The sequence below is a fragment of the Equus caballus genome, chromosome 23 (assembly GCF_041296265.1).
Source record: "Equus caballus isolate H_3958 breed thoroughbred chromosome 23, TB-T2T, whole genome shotgun sequence".
NCBI classification, from domain to species: domain Eukaryota; kingdom Metazoa; phylum Chordata; class Mammalia; order Perissodactyla; family Equidae; genus Equus; species Equus caballus.
Genome location: NC_091706.1, coordinates 47,846,867 through 47,867,451, shown reverse-complemented (window position 1 = coordinate 47,867,451; position 20,585 = coordinate 47,846,867). Strand labels below are relative to the sequence as shown.

The 20,585-nt window shown below is 33.7% G+C and overlaps 1 protein-coding gene across 14 annotated transcripts in view; it reads left to right on the top strand.

Annotated features, from left to right (window-relative positions):
- The window catches only part of ZDHHC21 (zinc finger DHHC-type palmitoyltransferase 21), a 73,170-nt gene extending 52,792 nt beyond the window's left edge, over positions 1-20,378 (top strand). For 7 of the 14 annotated variants that reach the window (XM_070248906.1, XM_070248908.1, XM_023627374.2 and 4 more), the window contains 3 exons: positions 107-223; positions 12,327-12,370; positions 12,915-20,378. In XM_070248906.1, the coding sequence (XP_070105007.1) occupies positions 107-223; positions 12,327-12,370; positions 12,915-13,047 (294 nt within the window). In that variant the 3' untranslated portion in view covers positions 13,048-20,378. Of the gene's footprint in view, positions 1-106; positions 224-8,872; positions 9,185-12,326; positions 12,371-12,702 lie in introns of those variants that run through there. The other 7 variants (XM_070248909.1, XM_023627378.2, XM_023627379.2 and 4 more) reach the window with 5 other exon arrangements.
- Positions 20,379-20,585: the final 207 nt, after the last annotated feature.

The following is a 20,585-nucleotide window of genomic DNA, read 5'->3' as shown; positions in this document are numbered from 1 at the left end:
TTTAAGATAGTAAGGGGAAATGTTATGGCTTAATTCTTGATTATTATTACAACTATAAGTAACTTATTGAATTATTTTTAAGACTTTCTTTTTCTTCTTCTTATAGGACCTCTTTGTTGTTAGACATGAATTGGCCATAATGAGACTAGCTGCCTTTATGGGCATTACTTTGTTAGTTGGAATAACTGGACTTTTTTATACTCAACTAATTGGCATCATCACAGTAAGTATATTTTTAATATAAAGTAATGTATTTATGGACATATTCCATAATTATGAACTTAATTCAAAAAAGCTACAGAAAGTTTAGAAATTAAAGGAGAAGTTACCCATAGTCCTTTGTATATTCTCATTTCCATAGGCCTATGTAATTTTAAGGTAGTTAAAATCAGTGTGCAGAGTATACATAGAATTTTGTATCCTGCTTTTAAAAATTAACGTAAAGTATTTTTTATATGGCTATAGACTTCACGTTTATAGTTTTTAATAGTTGGATATACTCTGTTTAGTGAATATATCATATTTTAATTAATTGTTTTCCTGTTGATCAACATCTGGTATGTGATCATTTTTTTTCTGTATTACAAATAACATTACTTTGAACATCTCTTTTTTCCTCTTTAAACTATTTATTTAAGGTAAATTACAAACAATGGAGTTGCTAGTAGAAACTTTTTTTTAGTAGTTGTCTTAAAATTTTTGCGTGTATTTATTAGCCCAATAGGATTTATCACAACAGAGAAGATCAAAAAGTGAGAAAGATCATATTGAATAAGGATTTAAATGTTTGATAATACACTGTATTGCAGAAGATATAGGGTAAACAGATTTTCTCATATGCTATTGGTGGGGGTATAATTGGTATAGTCTTTTTGAAGGGCTGATTATCAATGTCTATCAAAATTGAAAATGTGCACTCATTTTGACCAACCTCTACGAATTTATTTTGTAGGGATTAATTCACGTGTTTGTAAGTAAACGTGTGTTAAAAAAGATCTCCATTATTATATTATATATAACATGTATATTGTGTATGAAAACTTGTGTTTACCAGAATATATTCAGTGAAAAAAATAATAAGAAAAAAATGCATCAAAGCTGACTATGAAGCAAGAGTAATCAAGAAAGTGTGGTGCTGGCATAAGGATAGACATACAGACAAATGAAATAGAATTGAGGAGTCCAGAAATAATGCATATATCCATGGTCAATTGATTTTCAGCAAGGGTGGTTGAAGACTATTTAGCATGGGAAAGAAAACTCTTTCCAACAAATGCTGCTGGGACAACTAGATATCCACATGCAAAAGAATGAAGTTGGACCCTTACCTCACACTGTATACATAAATGGATATTAACTCAAATTGGATCATAGACCTAAATGTAAGATCTAAAGTTATAAAACTCTTAGAAGGAAACATAGGAGTAAATCTCGGGTCAGGCAATAGTATCTTAGATATGACACCAAAAGTGGAAGCAACCAAAGAAAAAAATAGGTAAATTAGACTTAATCCAAAGTATAAACTTTTGTCCTTCAAAGGACATTATCAAGGAACTGAAAAGAAGGCTCACAGAATGGGAGAAAATATTTGCAAATCATACATCTGATAAGGGACTTATATCTAGAACTCTTATAACTCAATAATAAAAAAAGACAACCTAATTAAAACATGGACAAAGGATGTGAATGGATATTTCTTCAAAGAAGATACGCAAATAGACCATAAATATGTGAAAAGATGCTCAACATCATTAGTCATCAGGGAAATGAAAATCAAAACTATAATGAGGTACCACTTCACACACTAGGATGGTTATAATAAAAAAAGATAGTAACAATGGTTGGTGAGGATTTAGAGGAATCAGAACGCTCATGCACTGCGGGTGGGAATGTAAAATGGTGCAAGTACTTTAGAAAACAGTCTGGCAGTTCTTTAAAAAGTTAAAGGTAGAGTTATCATTTGACTCAGCAATTCCACTCCTAGGTATATACCCAAGAAAAATGAAAAGTATGTCTGCACAAAAACTTGTACATGAATATTTATTCATTATTTGTAATAACCCCAAACTGAAAGCAATCCAAAGGCTATCAGCTGAGGAAAGGGTACAAAAAATGTAGTATATCCATACAACGGAATATTATTTGGCCATAAAAAGAAATGAAATACTGACACGTATTGCAGTGTGGATGGACCTTCAGAACATCCTAAGTCAAAGAAACCAGTCACAAAAGGTCACATATTTGTATGATCACATTTATATGAAATGTCCAGAATAGGCAAGTCTATAGAGACAGAAAGCAGATTAGTGGCTGCCCAGGGTTGGGGAACTAGGAGTGCTGGAAGTGATGGCCAAAGGGCACAGGGTTTCTTTTATGGGGTGATGAACATGTGCTAAAATTAGTTGTGATGGTGTTTGCATGACTCTGTGAACATAGTAAAAAACCATTGAATTGTATGCTTTAAGTGGGTGAACTGTATATGAATTGTATCTCAATAAGCTTAATTTCTAGCATAATTTAAATGTTAATTTTATTCACTTGTTCATTTTCATTCATTTGTTCATTCATTATATATATGGTTTGTTAATATCCTTTGTCTATTTTCTGTTAAGGTATCCTTTTCTATTATTGATTAATAAGAAATGTTAATTAAAACATTAACTTTCAAAAAAAGAAATAATGCAGGAGATATCTCTCTGTCTTTATCCTTCTAGCTGTCTCATTTCAAACAATCCATCTGTCAATCCATTATATGTTTTGATACATGTCAAAGTTGATTGCAGGCATCAAATAGTTCACCATGCAAATCATTAACTAGAGCTCAATACTTGTTTACATTTTTTTTCTTTTGAGGGAAAATTTACATACAATGAACGGCTTACATTTAAGTGTACTATTTGATAAGCTCTGATCAATGGACACATGTGCAATCCAAGCCCCTTTCACAATACAGAATATTACCATCACCCCAAGAAGGTCCCCCATACCTCGTATCAGTAAATCTGCATCCTCTGCAAAGGCACTATTGATCTGATTTTTTTCACCACAGATGATTGATTGACCACCATTGGTCAGGGATGGTGGATGAATGATTCACCATCATTGATTATAGATTTTCATATGTACTCATTTATGTAAGTCTTCTTTCACTCAATATAATGTTTATTGATTCATCCATATTGTTGCATGTATTGATAATTCCTTTTTATTGCTGAGTAGTATTCCATTTCATAAGAAACTGCCAGATCTTTTTCCCAAGTAACTGTACCATTTTGCACTCTTACCAAAAATGTATGAGAATTCTGGTTTCCACATCTTGTCAACATCTGTTATTGTCAGTCTTTTTAATTGTAGCTATTCTGGTAGGTTTTAATAGTATCTCTTTTTAGTTTGTGTTTCCCTGATGACTAATGATATCAAACACTTCTTCATATGCTTATTGGCTGTTCATGGATTGTATAATGTCTATCTAAATATATTTTTATTATTTAGCTTGAAATATTTTCTTATATCTCTTGCCATTTCTTTAAGGATGATGATGAATGACATGATATTAATAACAATGCCGAGGATCAGAGTGGGTCTTCCCCTAAAATCTTTTGTCTCTACTTTCGTACAAATTCATAATTAGGTTATAGTCTGTTTATAAGTCATGTCAAAATTGCCAAATTATGCTTGCATTTTTTGAATTTCTACTTTTGAATTTACCAAAATCATTGGTATGTATTTATATCCCTTGGAATAGGATTTCTCAGATTTCCCCAATTTCTTATGATTAATGACTGGAAATGGACATTTGGGAGCATCCCTGCTAAGGTGTCACGTAACTTAGGAGGGCTGGCAGGGTTTGTAGCTGAGGGTAACAATTTCCTTCTCACCTAGAAGCCCTAGTAGCTTCAGAGAGTGGAGTTTGGCAGCGAAGTCTTCAAGATCTTTTAAGAATCCCTAGTCTAAAATTTTAGCATTCACTTCTGAGTTGGACATAAAGTTATTTATCTTGTTTTTTTGTTTTTAAAGTATGTATAACATCAGATTCCATTATAACTCTATTCCATACTACATGTTAATTTTCAAATTTCACTGTTTTCTTTTTTGCTATAATATTGAACATTTCATTGTCTTAAGATGGGGAGATTGGTTCTGATGTTGTGATATTTCTAAAACTGAGTAGAAATCACACTTGTTAATAATGCTGCCTTCAGAAGTTTCATCTCCTTCTGTATACGCATAGTGTCCTCTCAGAACATCTGTACTAGACAGGTCTGATGCCTGTAGAAATTATGTTTTTGGGAAACATTCAAAAAAGAATTCAAGAATTAAGGGAGAGAATATATTCTATTTGTTAGTCCAGTCTTTAGTCACTGTACTTCTTGAACCCAAGTAGTTTGAAAAGTTATGGTAAATTTCAATGGCATTTACCTAGGCTTTCATAGTGAACATCAGGCACCACTCTTTTTGGATCTAACGAAAAATTTTAAAAGGTTTTCAGAATGCACTCCTCCCTACATTGATTTCAGGTTCTTTAAGGCTTATTTCTTGAAAGTTGTCGTGCATTCAGTATTTTGCTTACTTTCTTTATAAAAGATGCTTGCTATTTCATTTTGTGAAAAATTAATGCTACCTACAGGAAATTTAACACCTGGACGTGTTTTTATCGTAATCTGAATCCATGGATCTCTCTTTACAGTGTGAAAGTAGTGATGAATTTTTCAGGTAGCTTAAGAAAGAAAAGGAGGAGAAGGAATCACAGTAAATTTAACCCTTCCAACTGAAGTCTTCCTCCTTCCCCTCCTCCTGCACCCCAAAGACCAAGAGGCATTTTGGGAAAACACTGGTATCATTTCATTATATAAACTGTGTAATTCGATAGCTTGAATACAGACCTATTAGACAACAAACAAGCAAAACAGATGCTGTCTCTTTAGGTGTAGATTGAGGTTTTGAGGAAGCAGCATATCAATTTGCAGTAATTTTTTTTCGTTATTTATTCTTACTTGGAATAAATAAATCATTTCTCTCCTGTGTCAGAGGAAAAATCCCGTCTTCTTATTGATAGTAGAAGGTAGCAGGATAATCATAGTAATGATAATCTGATGTCATTTTAGACCTAGCAAGAGCAGATTATCTGTGACCCAGATAAAATAATTAAAAATTACTTAAATTTAAAAATAGTGTATTTCTAATCTCATTTCCCAGGTTAAAAGATCTCAACACAACCAGATGTTTCTGTGGAATAGACTAATCTTAAACCCAATTTTAAAGGATTACCTTTGATTATTTTTAGATTTAATTTCAAACAGGATTTAAATATGTGTTTGTGCATTTTTATTAAAACTAATATTGAAGTTAAAGTGTCTTCAAAGCAATGTGCTTTGAAGCGTTCCTTATTTAGGGAACAGATTATTCTAATTATTCCTTACTTAGAATGTTTAGCCTTTTTTTCTGTTTCTGAATGAAATGGATAGTGATGTTGTTATTAAAGTAATTGATGTTGTCAGAATTTCTTACTGAGCAGTAGTTCACACACAGCCAAGAATAATGTCCATTCTGATGAGCACCAGTCCTCATAGTGCCGGGTGATTGTATTAGTCATGTTTCCGTCACTGGGCTTGCAGAGTTCATCAAGAAGCTCTGGAACAGCTGGTGCAGTGCCTTCTGGTGCGCTTCTGACAGTGAGCTATTGTGTACCATGACACTGCCCTGACAGTTTATCTAAATTTTATATACAAGCATTTTTGTTTTCTGGGCACCGTGGAGTTTATGTAATAGCTTCAGCTTTTGACGGCGTCTCTGGAGCTTAGTGCTTTTCTCAGTTGTGCTGAGGTTGAGGGTAGGGTTGGGAAGATGTATTCAGTGGCAGTTTTGTAAAAGGCTTTAAGTTCTCAAAGAAAAAATTGAGCTTTTTGCATTTGGTCTCACAGGTACGAGTGTTGGACTCTACTTGAATTATTGAGGGTAGCTTAAAGCAAAGCTTTTCAAATTAAAAGGGGAAAATGTTTTCCCTCTAAATACTGGCTCGTGTTTACCTAAATAAGTACAGAAAGAGCCACAAATGCAGGGGTGACTTAATATTAAGTTGGTTATCTTATGCAATGAAAAATGTCTTATGTTCAAAATGTCAGATTACTTTAAGTGAGATTATCTATTAAATAGCATTCTCATTAATCAGACAATTAGTGGACTTATCTGCCTTTTAATATGTACCCAGAAATGTGGTTCTGAGATTATTAATCCTTATAATTAAATTTTGCCAGGTATCCCACTGCATCAGAGTGGTGAATTAGCAGCATTCAGTACCATCTCTGTACAAATTATGTTTGGTTTACATAACTCCAAATCAGCATTGCACATATGGAAATCACTGGTAATAATGCTAAACCCAACTCACTCACATTTCTGTAAAGGGAGCTCTGTACAGCATTTTGTTTTCCTTTCTGGATTATATTTTTGTTTAATAAAAACAAAATGTATTTCTAATACAGTATTTCCAATTATTATACAAGATACCTTCTCAGTAGCTTTTAAAAATGTAGAAAACTGATAAAAATTTAAAATGTCACATTATATGCTTCTAATGTCATCTTGTATTGGCTGTAGTAGTTCTTTGAATTTTGATACAATAGAGAACTTTATAGAAACTAGGCTTCCCTCTTGCCAAGGAATTAGTTTAAATACCTACTAAGTTACATTGCATGGTAACATAAAAGCATACTTTTTAAAAATGCTTGTTAGCATCAAAATTATGTTTAGAATTGGATTGCTCTTTCGCATAAACGTGTTCGTTCCTGTGTGAAAATGTGTTTGTATTGCATCATCTCTCTTTGCTCAGTATAATAAACTCCTTGGAAGTATTTCTGATAAGGTTAAAAGTAATTAAAAACAATTTAAATCTATTTCTATAATTTTTTTCTGTAGGAATAGTACAGTTTAATTTTCTTAAAGCATTGCTAATTGCTCGAGTAATTAAGTAGATGCTTTTTTTTGGACAGAAGCTAAACATGAGTTTACCTTTTACTTGATGTTTTTCAAAGATATTCATTTTTTTATCTCATGTTCTGAATCCACATGAAATTTTTTTTCTTTTTGAGGAAGATTAGCCCTGAGCTAACATCTGTCACCAAACCTCCTTTTTTTGCTGAGAAAGACTGGCCATGAGCTAACATCCATGCCCATCTTCCTCTACTTCATATGTGGGACTCCTGCCATAGCATGGCTTGACAGGTGGTGTGTATGTCCACACCCGTGATCGGAACCGGTGAACCCCGGGCCACCAAAGTGGAACGTGCGAATTTAACTGCTGCACCACCGGGCCGGCCCCTGAATCTACAAGAATTTTTAATCTGACTTTAAAATATTATAGGATTGAAAAACACAGTGAATCTTATATTTATGGTTAACTTGTATATCTTTTTCCACAATGATTCATGTGCTTCTCTCTGTCACATTCTATCAATATATTAGTTACACCCAAATCCCAGCCGAAGGGGCACATTAGCCCATCTTACCTCTACTGATAACCAAAAATCTTATTGAAAGTGTAATTTTGTATTAAAAGTGTAAGAATAGTTGCCCTAAGTGTTGATTGCAAACATAATTTTTCAGCTGTTTCAAATATTTAGTGTAAGGCTTATTTATGCCACGTGTTATTGGGTATAGTTATCCTCCCTGGCATAGTCTGTATATTCCTGTAGTTATTTCTTGCATCCTTGACTACTTGCCCTAGACTGTAGGCTGCTTGATGCCAAGGGCTGTACCATAATAGATACTTAGTACATTCTTGATAGATGGGTAAATGAGAAAGTGAATCATGGCTTATGTCCTTAGTACTTGTATTTTCAACTAGATTATAAACCCCTTGTGGACACTGGATTTTATCTGTGTAGTCTCCCATAGTCTCTGTCATTTTATCTTTCATTATAAAAACTCCTTTTTTGTTTAAATATGATTATTTAAAGTTACATTCTGATGTAACTGAGATATTCTATCTCCAGTCCCTCTCAGAAAGTGTTCAGTAGGCGATATCAGTAAAAACTAGGGCTGCCCTTTATTGAGGACTTATTAAGGGCTCCAACATTTATTAAGTCATTTAATCCCTACAAAGACCTATGAGGTTAAGTAGTAGTATTTGAAAATTGAAATAGAGAGTTTTAGTAACTTTTCTAAGATTTTATACAGCCAGAAAGTAGGTTGATTTAGAAAAGTATGGGAATTATTCTGGAAAGAGATTTTCAGTGGCTGTAAATGTAAGATCTACTGCCCTCTCTCTTTGGTTCCATGATTGATTAAATGTTTATGTGAACTTCAGATCTCTAATAAAAGATATAGCTGGTCCGCTGTTGGAGATGGATGCTTAAAGAACAACGTATTTCAAATGAGGGATATATAGTGAGTTCTGGCTTCAAAGGAGGCGAAAAAACTAAGATTAACAGAACATTTTCTCTCTTTGGACTGCAAAATAAATAAAAATAAGGAATCATGATAGTTCTATGTTCAATTAGTTTAGTGCTGCAAACACATATTGGGTGCCCTCTTTGAGCAATATATGCCACTAGGTGCTATGGAAGATAGAAAGCTAAATGACCTGGTGTCTGTCTGTTGATCAGAGGTGCTAGGAAGGCAAGCAAAAGTCTATCTTAGAATTAGTAGAAATTAGTAATAGATAAAACAGGTATATAGTCTCTGGTTGTGAAAAACTTTCCTAAATAGTCTTTTTAACTCCAGATTAAATCAACACTTGTTGAATTAGGTATGTGCAACAGAGTTAAAAGCATGGAAAGACCTATAATACGAATAAAGAGTATAGGCTATCATTGAGGATAGATGGAACTATCTTCAAGGAATCTTTCTGATACAATGTTCTTACTTTCATCAGGTCTTCACGTTGGCAGGTCTAGAAGCTTCAGTTTGAAAATGTTTCCAGAGTTAATCAGGCACAGGGGCAATGACTCTTACTTCCAGACTCAAAAGCGATAGTCGTATAAACCAGATGGACTGTTTATTCGCTTATGTACAATTTTCAATTACGCCAAAGGACTCTACAGCACACTCTTTCTCCCATACAAGAACATATGTGGCAAAGTGTTGCTTGATGAGAATGAACTCAAAGCAGGGTGAGTTAGTTGGATGGATTGTATCATCAAGCTATCTATTCTAAGAGGACTAGATTCTCAAGTCTGTTAGCCAGGTAATGTCTGGTGATAAATTCTTGCTCTTTGCCCCTCACCCCTCCCATTTTTTTTTTTTTTCATCCTCAAAGCTGTAGTGCATGGTTGTATATCCTAGTTGTAAGTCCTTCTAGTTCTTCTACGTGAGCCGCCACCACAGCATGGCAACTAACTGACAGATGGTGTGGTGCCGCCACTGAGAAATGAACCTTGGCTACTGAAACAGTGAGAGCACCAAACTTTAACCACTGGACCATCAGGCCTTGCTCATCTCCCGATTTTTTCAATAGGCAATAACTACTTCCTTCTTCCTTTCTTCTAGGAACTTTTTTTTTCCATTCCGGGTGTACTCTTATTAGTTAGGGCACAGCTTTATTTTTTAGTCAAACATATTTTCTTAGACTGAATCTGAAAGATCAGTTCTTAGGGCAACATCAGCCATCAGAAGAAGATAAAGTATTGTTTGATAAAATAGACAAGGCCTATATTTCTGTAAGTCTTGCTCTTTCTAGTTTATCCTTTTTTAGAAAATAGAAAACTTCCAGTTTTTAAAATAGGAAAGCATTTGCATATCTCTCTTAGTTATGCAGACTGATGGAAGTCTTAGGTATTTTGATCATTAGACCATAATCAAGACATAAATATTTCTCTGGAAATAAGATATCCTGATTGTAGACAACATACAATAAGCTTGTTTCTTATGATTCCTTGAAGAATACATTTTTCTGGATAGTCAAAGTTTACATATAACTTAAGAATTTATCAATTATATTTATACTCCTTGAAGACAGCAATCATCTTACTGTCATTTTCTGATGGTCACTAAAGGTATTGAGTCTTATATTGAATGGAATTATCTGCAGCAAAATCTATTTTAATTATTTTTAGTTCGTGTTTTCTGAAGTATTCCACATTTCCCTCCTTTATAAAACAAAACAAAAAGTACATTAAACCTAATTTGGCACTTGGAAATAACTTATGGTTTCCAATGTTCCTGCCAGTAGTAACCTCTCTCCTCTTCTAGTTTGCTGTTTCTATTGCGCTTATGAATGTGAAGGTGTGATAACTTGTGTTGGTCTGAGTATGTTGTGTAAGTGCCAGTGGAAAAACTTTGGAACATGTTTGGCTGTTCAAATACAAATTGTACTTTTTTCTTATAACAGTATTCTGGATAGCTGAGTTTCAGAGAGAGAAACATTTGCCATTTCTAGAGAGAAAAAAATAGCCTTTTTTGGCTAGCCTCACAAATCCTGTTCATAAAGTCACGGTGAATATCACATCCTTTGATAGAATAACCATGTGTTTATAATAACTTGATAGGTAGTATTCTACTTATTTCTTGAACCAGATTCTAGAAGAGATTTCAAAAGCACTTGAAAATAAAAACTCTTCCCATATGAAGTCTAAATCCAAAGTCTTTAAAGTTGATTCTTTTGTCTCCACAAGTAAATTCCTCCAAGTTGTATCAAGTTGTAAATTTCTGCCTAGTAAGCATTTTATGTAATATTGGCTAGTTACAGTAGTCTGACCTTGTAATTGCATTCCTTGTCCTGAAGTAGTTTCCAATTTTTAAGTTACCCACAATTGTGATTTTAGGCCGTTTATGTACCTTTCCTAATAGCACTTCTTGACTTCTGTTCTCTTTCCCTTTGTATTTTTGCACAAGCTATCTTAATTGTTTTGAAACAACTCATCACTCATCAGTTCTAAGAAACCGTTAAAATTACTTCAGTTACTTTCTTAACAGATGTGGAACCACAGGCCCAACTTCCCTCTAAGACTCTAATCAATGTTCTTATGTGTTTGCAGACTGTTTTCGCAAAGCAAAATAGTATGTTGCAACAAATTATGCAACAGAAATTATGCAACAGAACCAAGAAAGTTTAATTATAAGTAGAATTGTCATTGGATAACATGAATTTCAAAGCATGATAGGAAAACTAATGAGTATAGAATATATAGCTGATCTTTAATCTTGTCACAAATTCTTGGGAAATCTGGAAATGAAATGCTATTATTGGTTACTAGTCATCTAAAACATAGACTTGTTTTCCCTTTTGTGGGCTAACTGTAGTTTTCAGCTGTTCATACATGAGCATTTACTATTATGAGCTATTCATGTAACTTTTATGAGGAGTATTTTAAAGTAAAGGAGCTTTTTCTTAGTGTCATTGGAAGAAAGTTCTACAACCAAAGTAGTTCTTGGGATGGGAGTTGCAGCCACAGATATTTTGCGTGAATAGTACTGCTTAATGACAGCACAGTCCACCTGCTGTATATGAGCAAGCTCCTAAAGGATAACGGGAGGAAAACATCTCTAACTTTTTTTTATATTTAAAAGAATATATTTTCTCTTGTACTACTTTATATTTAAAATGTCAATATATTTCTAAAATAAGGTTGTATAATTTGTGTTTTGATTATTTGGACAATACTTATCACAGTTTCTCAGTTGAAAGATACATCATCTCTTAACATGAATTATACCCGTGTGTCTAGGAGCTATGTTCTTTTTGTTGAATTGTTTTTCTTATATATTTTTGTTAGAGCCTTAAAGAGAACACATACTAAGAAATTGTATTATTTTGAAGAGACTGATTTTTCTCTTGGAAAAAGGGAATAGTTGTCACCAAAGAATGCTCATCAGTTAACTTTACTTTTCATAAAAATAGATGTTGTAGTGTGGCAGATGCGTAGATTGCCTTGTGAATTGTGTGTGTTTACAGAAGTCCAGAACCAATAGCACTCTTGGTTCTTGGCTCTTTTCTGTTCATTAGTGCCTTTCATTTGTCATTTTGTTATTTATTTTTAATGCATATTCACCGACAGTTGAAATAAAAATAGACACTAGTCTTTTGAAAGAATTATCAAGAAAGCAAGTGTAGTAAAAGGTTATATTTTAATAAAGTGAGACTTCTACAATTTTTATGAAGTTTTGTAATTGAAGAAATTTTTTTTTTTGCACAATGTGATGTTGATTTTGTGCTTCCACGGGAATTTCAGCAAAGTGTGTAGATAATTTAAAATTCTTAGTAGCCATATATGAACTGTTTAAATCTTCAGAGTATTCTCTGAATATGATTAAAAACATCATAAAATAGATAGAGAATAAAGCCTTGATAACTTTGTTACATCTGAGTGTAATTTTTTCAATTTTAATAGGATACAACGTCTATTGAAAAGATGTCAAACTGTTGTGAAGAAATGTAAGTATAAAAGTGAAGTCTGTAGTGTTCTTATTTAAAAACAGAAACAACTAGCCCCATTTGAAAAATGTCTGTGTGTAGTGGAAAGATAATATAATGATGGCTTTTTCTTGGTGCCTTGTCTAAGACCTGAGCTAGACAGGCATACCCAGTCTTACAGTAGGGGTCTTCTTGCCATCATAGTTTTCAAACAAAATAAGTACTGATCGTTCTTGCTCCTTGTCTAACTAAAGTAAGTTAAATTATTTGTTCTGAAAGTACATCAAAGAGATTTGCTACTGTGTTGTTGACACACATTCTGTTAATCCCGAGCTTCTCCTCTGCTTCAAAAGTTGCCCTAGGTTGATTGACGACACAGATACAATATCTGCTCTCCAGAGTTAGAACTCAGCTGCATGCCATAATGAAAGAAAAGCTGTATTTGTGATGCTGGGACGCAATTCATCAGAGTCCAGTAACGGATCCCCAGCCAACCTTATTGTTTTAGCTGACTGAAGTGCACCATGGGAGTGCTGTCTTTCACTAATAATGCTGTCTTCTGTAGATCGAGGCCCCGAAAGCCATGGCAGCAGACCTTCTCAGAAGTTTTTGGCACTCGTTGGAAGATCCTGTGGTTTATTCCTTTCAGGCAGAGACAACCACTGCGAGTTCCCTACCACTTTGCCAATCACGTCTAAACAGATGGATGGTGGGCACAGATGGGTCCTCCATGCTGGAAATGCGTTACAGGTTTTCTGATAATAGAACTATGACAGTCTTCAAGTCAATTAAAATCCACCCACCAATCTTAGGCATCATAATGTGCCCCAGGCTTTATTTTAATAGTGATCTTGATCCTGTTGTGGGACTAATACAAGGTCTATATTTAAGTTTTAAAGCATGTTTACTTTCAAATTAGCTTTCCACAGGGATTTCTTTAAATGCTTTTCTTATTAAACTCACAAGGCAGTGATTGGGATGAAATAATTGTACATAATTTCTTGTAGTACTGACGATGTTATGGATTTTAATTTATGGGAAATTTCAGATGTTTATTTAAATTTCTCACTCTTAAGCAGTATTAACCAAATCTGAAATTAATTCTTCAGGTTTTACAAAAGTTGATACACCTTATATGTAAGTTTTCTTTATCAAATACAATTTAAAATACACAGTACTTCCTTTTATATGTGCTGCAGGATTTTTTAAAATGCAGCATAGGATCGAACAACAACAAAACAAAAACAGCAACAAAAGGGCAATGTTTTCTTAGCAGTAGGTTTCTAATGTTTTATTCTGTCCACCAAAAATAAAATAAAAATACCACTAAAATAAAACACCAACTACCTACCTTATTTTAAAGGAGGGATTAAAATGTTTTTTCACATTACCTTTCCCATCTGTTTTCCCTGTACTGTTGTAATTATTGAGTTTTTTAAAAATATTTGCTCCAAGGAGAAATTTTTAACCAAGTGGGCATGTATTCCTATCTTACCCTGAGATTCTGATGAGCAAAAGGCTAGAGAATTTGCAATAACTCCACAGATACCTTTTCCAGTGCAGTTATATTAGAAGGTGTATGTTTTAAAATGCTAATATAACTAGATAATATTTAATGTACAGTATAAAGAGGAATATTGTGCTTTTGGAAAAATATATATACTTTTTATTTACCTACTGGTAGATCTAAAATTACACATTGAAGGTTTATATATAATAGATATTGGCCAACAAATATTGAAATTTTATTTATAGTAAAAGTCAGTAACTTTTGTGTACCTGTAGTCACCCAAATTGAAATTAAATTCTAATTGGCCAACTATAATTTGGATTGAGAGACCTTTTGTTAGTAGCTAATGTTAGGAAATAACCTTAAAATAAGAAATATAATGATTTGGACTTATCATTAGCTTTATACAAATTTAAATTGCTAATAATGATGGTCTCTTGGAAATCATAGAACATTTGTGTGAAAAGGCATATAGCATGCTTTGAAGGAAATTCAGCCTTTAAATTTTTTTCCATTAGAATACTGCAAAATCCGTATATCTTTTTAAAAAATATGTGTACTCACAGTCTTTCCCTTGAAGAGGGCTGCTGTTCTTCGAGCATATCGATATTTTCCTTTTAATTAGTTTGGATGGTAAGCAGTCATACCTGACAAATCATGAAACAGAAGATTGCCATTGTCAGCCACTTAACTTATACTATGGTTAGTTCTTTCAGAAATTGTAAATATCCTCTAAAATAGTAGAATAAGCTCATCTCAGAGATGTCAGTACCATGTCTTTCATGTTCTGATTACAATGCTTTATTATTTAAGCACTTAGAAGTGGCAGATGAAAATATTTTATTGGTGCTGATAAGATGCATAGTAAATTTAATATGAGAAATATATTTATAGAGCTTAATGAACCACAAAATTAGTATGTTTGTGTCAGGCACATGGGTTGGGTTTTGTGCAAGCTAACGTATTGACCAAATTTGGCCTGGTGACAGAACTGTTATAAGGAAGCAACGTATACATAAAGTAGATAGATATCAGTTGAATGCCTTATGTTGTATACATTCCTTTGAAATGAGGACCTTGAGGAAACAGCAAAGCCAAGTGAAGAGCCCTAAAGAGCTTTCTGGACATATTTATACTTCATAGAGTAGCAGGAGCTACCCTGCAAAGCACCTGGGCGGTCCTCAGAGCCACCCTCGGCCTCAGTAGTAAGAAGCAGAGGGGGTTCCTTTCCCGCTCTGAGGGCTTTTGTTGTTGTTATCCTTAGACTTACCACTTCTAGGGTGCATACTCTTCCCTCTTTTCTCTTTATCTTCCCTGGTCCTGATTCCTCTAAGTTACTGGAATACAAACTAGTATAGGCAAGGCATATATTTATTTTGTTTGAATGGCAGAAATGCTACATATCAATATATTTATATAAGAATCTATATTAAAGTATATATATACTTATGCTGTAACTTTCAGTATTACCAAGTTAGCACCCCTAACTGTGGGTTTTCTAATTCTTGTTAGACGACTTGAGAGAACCCACCTGGCAGTTTCCTAGGGCGTGCGTAAAGTCCGATGTTCTCTCTGCGCCCTCTTTTGGCTAAGTGATGTAATTGCACTGGCTCTAGAGACTGAACTGCCCCACGAGGAAATTGTGCAGCCAAATTCTGAACATGTCGGCGGTGCAAACTTAGGGAGAATAATGGACAAAAATGTAAGATTTTATGAAACTGTGTTCCTGTTTATGGTGTCAACGTCTGGTTCATACAAATATGATGACTACTTCGCTTCATTTATGTATATTCTTACTATATGTTTTACTATCAATTATAAATTTATATCAGATCAGGATAAAAAATGTCAACCATTTCATGAATTTTATTTTAAACCTTATTTTGGCAAATTAAGTCCTTAGATTTAGAAGAGCCATTACCCTAAAATTACCAATTTATTACAAAACACAGAAATTTATTGTAGTTACTATGGCAAGCAAATATCTAATGTGTTTTACTGAATAGCTAAAAAAAAGTTAGTTTTTTAAATCTCAGTTTTGGAATGACTTTTTTTTACTGATTCTATTGGATTAAAATAGTAAGAGATTACTAATTCTTTCTATACTTTTCTTCATTCTTTTTAAACTTTCCTACTCAGAGTTATAGCTGTAGCTTTAGTAGCCAGTTTATTCTATATTCTGGATAACCTGGCAAATAACTAATGATGTTAGGCATTAGAAAATAATAATGAACAATGAGATTACTGATGTAATCTATATGTTGGATGAAGTATTTTCTTACAAACATTCCGTTTCATTTTAAGCAAAATATATGTTAAAGGATGTGTTACATCAGCAAAGTCATTAATTGGGCTTCTGGAATGAAAGATTTTTACCTAGATATTATAAACTACGCCTCTTGAACAATTATATTTGTTATTATTCTTTTCTGTAAACAAAGATGTTTTTGGGCTCAAGACTGCAGGCAAAAATTGAATTCAAAATCCCGCACACAGTAGGCATCCAGCTAAAGAGCTCTTGGTACTTTGAAACCAAGACTTATCATTTAAAAATATTAAGTTAGCTGATGTTCCATTATAAGAAAAATGCTATTTTGCTTAAGAGCTGTATTAAAAATATTGGTGGTTAACATAAGAGATAGCTATATTTAAAATTTCAGTTAATGTATTCATCTCTTTTAACAGGAGAAAGCATAGTTTACTTTTAATAGTAGTCGAAGTTGAGAACATAAGCATGCATAAAGTTCAGTTTAACAGCTAAGTCAACACTTCCGTCAGAATGAACATCACTGCATTTTTGCTAGTGCTTAGAGGTATTTTTCTCTAAGGATGGTGGCCAGTTGTAACTATTCTTCATCAGGCTTTTTCAAGTCACTCACATGCAAGTAATGAGTTGAAGATGTGTTTCACCCAACAGGGTGTATTTATTCTGACTGCTCATCATCAAGACTTAAGTTAGGACAGCACTTCCAACCAGGAAATGTGCAGTCATTTCGATTACGTCCACACAGTTTTCGATGTGTTAGGTCGTGGGGAAGTTCTAGTGTTCTCACGTGTGTTGCTATACAATCACAGTGTGTCCAGCCCTGGTTACAGTGGCATTGATACTAACAGAGCTGCTGGTCTCCCTGGACCTTTCTCTAGTCACTGACCGCTTCCCTTGTGCCTCGTGTGTGAGTAGATTACCCAGATCAAGTTTACTTAACTACTGCTGCTTCATTAAACAAGTTTTTGACGTGACCTCTAATATACATAGATATATCTAGAATTTATTTGGTAAAGTTTACAGTTAGAAACACTAAATAATTTACTAATAGAGAGAAGTATTAGATTTTTTACTCAACACTACTATTGTTGCTTTCAAAAATATAAGTATTGGCAAAAGTAGTTAGTAAGTTGTGCATTTAGTATGTTCTACTTGCTAGTATTAGTAACCATATAATTAACAATGAATGAGTGTATTATTTAATGTCCACGTCTGTTACCTTCTATTCTAAGAATCCTCTGGATTTATCTATAAATCACAAATTTCATTATGCTCTGAATTTAGCCATTCTCAATTGAATTCTAGAATATTCTACAGTAGAATGTGAGAAAGTAATAGAACCAACTTGCTTGGAGTATTTTGAACCAATGTTGTCCTTCTGTATATCAGTCAATATTTAGCATTTCTGCTGCCTTTGAGACGATGATGGTTTAACTTCAGGAAATTGATAATTTCTCTGACGTCTCCTTTCATTATCATTGTGCAACTTTTAACAACAAAATTTACTACATTTTTTTCTGTTTTTCGGATGTTGTAATATTGCCTGCTAGTGCTAGTTTGAAGCAGAGATAACAATGGTATTTAAAATTCTCAAGTCATTGGTATTGCCAGTATTTTCCATTATCATTGTATTTTTTACTGTTATCATGTTCTTTTCCCTTGTCCACCATAGAGGACAAGTTCAAATGAGTAGTGAGTAGCCAAAATTGGATGAAGAGAGTAGAGGAACTTACAGTAAGATGGAGAGAAGGCTAGATGGAACATGGATAATCAGCGTCTCAGCATCTGGGTAGTTGCTGATAGTTTCTGTGACATTGGAAAACCCCCTGCTACAATCAATGTAGGCTTATCTCTTGTTGATACCATTTTACTGTAAGAGTTGTTAATGCATCTAAGCATTTCGTTTGAGTTATTTTATCTAAGCAATTTATATTGCTCATTCTTTTCAGCTGGTCAGATGCCTTTGAGAAATTATTTTAAATTTTAAATATAATTGTGTAGTGTTTGGTAACATGAAATGTTAAGAACATTGTGAACGAGGCAGCTATTTAATGCTGAGGAAAAATAAATAGGTTGCCAAAAGTTTGGTTGAAAAAGCTGACCTTTTTTCCAGGTCTCCTATTGCAAAGAAAGGATACTAAGTATTATAGTAAACTGTCACCAGAGGAAAGATGAACAACTTGTTTATAAAGGGTGATTTTCACTTTAAAATTTGGGCCGTTTTGGAGTTCTTGCTACCTTGAGGGTCTCCATATCTATTGGTATTGTGAATACCTGTAGCATGTAACGTAGTGCTTACACAGTTCAACACGCTCGTCTTTTTGGTATTGATAGCTTTATACATAAACAAAGATGTGGACAAAACAGCAAGAATGAAAGGTGTATTTCTTCTTGTGGCTTTGCTTGCCTCTGACGAAGTACAGGGTTTAATTGCATAGGCTGTTAACTAAATGGAAAGCTGTCTGCCTAGTGAGAGTTCTGTGTTCTTGCCATGCACATGGGGTGAAGTTGAACCTACTGGTGCCTGAAGTCAGTGTTTTACAACCTCAACAACAACAACATTGTGGTGCTGCTCACTTCAGCCCTGAGTGATATTTTTAATTCCTGTACCAAAGAGTTCATCTTCTTTTTGGTTGAGAGTTTCCTTCTCGCATCCTTGTGTTTATAAAGTAGAAGTTAATGTTACTAAGAATAATTTTGCTTAATGGATTGTAGTTTTTGCACACTGCTGCCTCAGTTTACTGGTTTTAAATGTCTCTCATTTGGGCATTTTTTTTTAAGTTAGGCAGATTAGCGTGGTTTTTCATTTTGTATGTTAGCATAGATTGGCTACTTTAAAAGGTATTTTAATAGGTTGAAGTTACAAAAGATAATTGAAGCTCTTTTCACAAGATTTGTTTTGTTTGGTTTTATTTCTGCAAGAAAAAGAAATAATAAGAACTCTACTTTTATTTCTATAAATGAACTATATTGATTATTGGGCTCTTTTAATGAATGCTGAAACAAAATGCTAAAATGAAAGTTAAGGGCCATTCTGATTACAAATGAAGAATTCTGTGTCTGTGTATGTGAATGTGTGTGTGTAATCCTTAGTGGCATTAAAGAATGATATTGCCATTTGTCTATTTTGCAAATAAAGATAAAATTAAAGAACACTTTTAAAATATACATATACAAACACTTGCCCAATAGGAAATGCAAATGTACTTTGATTTAAGCAAAACTACTAGTAGAAAACTGAACTTTACAAAAAAAAAGTCTTGATGTTGTTACTCTTTACATAAAAAGTTAGATTATGTTAAAAACTAATTCTGCTTAGTGATTCATTTTACAAAAAATGGGAAAAAGCACCCTTTAGAAGTACTTGTAATTGTCCAAATGTAATACTGCTGTGTATCCTATTCTGATTCCCTATTTGTTTCCACAGACTTTCAAAACACTCATCTAGTGTCCTTAACACTGTAGCTGAAATGGTTAAAAATTTTGGCCAGAAGATACAATCTGTATGTACTGGAAAGGTAGACAATCACGTTTGAGAATGTTTTACATTATTTTTCAATCACCAACTAAAATCAATCTCTCTTTGAATGTAGATACAGTATATGGTTTTGCAGTGAATTCTGAATGGAAAAAAAGAATCAAGTCTGACACTTACATGAAATGTGACTTAGGATCGTTTGAATGATATATAGAAATATAGACGTACATGTCATTGTACAAAGCAAAATTTGAAAGCAAAATGAGAAGCAGCAGCAACACATGTCTCTCTAATTGTCAACAATATATTTCCCAGATTTTGTTGCCACAGTATCGGTTCTGGGGTATCTGGCTTGTTTATGTATTATTTAAATTAACATAGCTGAATGCAGCTGTTTGTTCAAGTTATACAGTAGTAGAGAGTTCACCACTCTCTGCCGTCCTCCAGAGATGACCATTAAAAAGAAATTTCTACTTTAGCATAGGTAGAATAAAGCAAATCAGTGATATCCTAGGAAGAATTTTCACCACAATCAGAGACACTCAGATGATCACGTGCAGGTCTGACATGCGGGGAACAAGGCAGGCTGTTGGTGAGACCTGAGCACACATGACCCTGCTTGCATGAGCTCTGTGTCCCTGGAATTAGTCTTAAGTTCAACTGGTGAGTTTAATGAATAGGCAAAATCTGTGATATTTTGAGGCTCCCAAAATGTTGTGTCAACCTCAGATTGTATCTAATACTATATTCCTAAAATAAAAGACTTTTATTTTAATAGTGGTGTGTTCCAAGTGCCGTATGAAGATTTTGCTTTTAAGTTTGTCAGGCATTCTTTCATTCAGTGCGTATGTTTAAATCGGAGGGCTGTTTTGCTGCGTTGTCTGCTGTGTCACCTGTCTGTTCCCCTAAGAGCATTGAAAGAAAATCTTCACTAACATTTCTAATGCTAATGGTAATAAAGAAAATAGTAATTGAGAGAGAT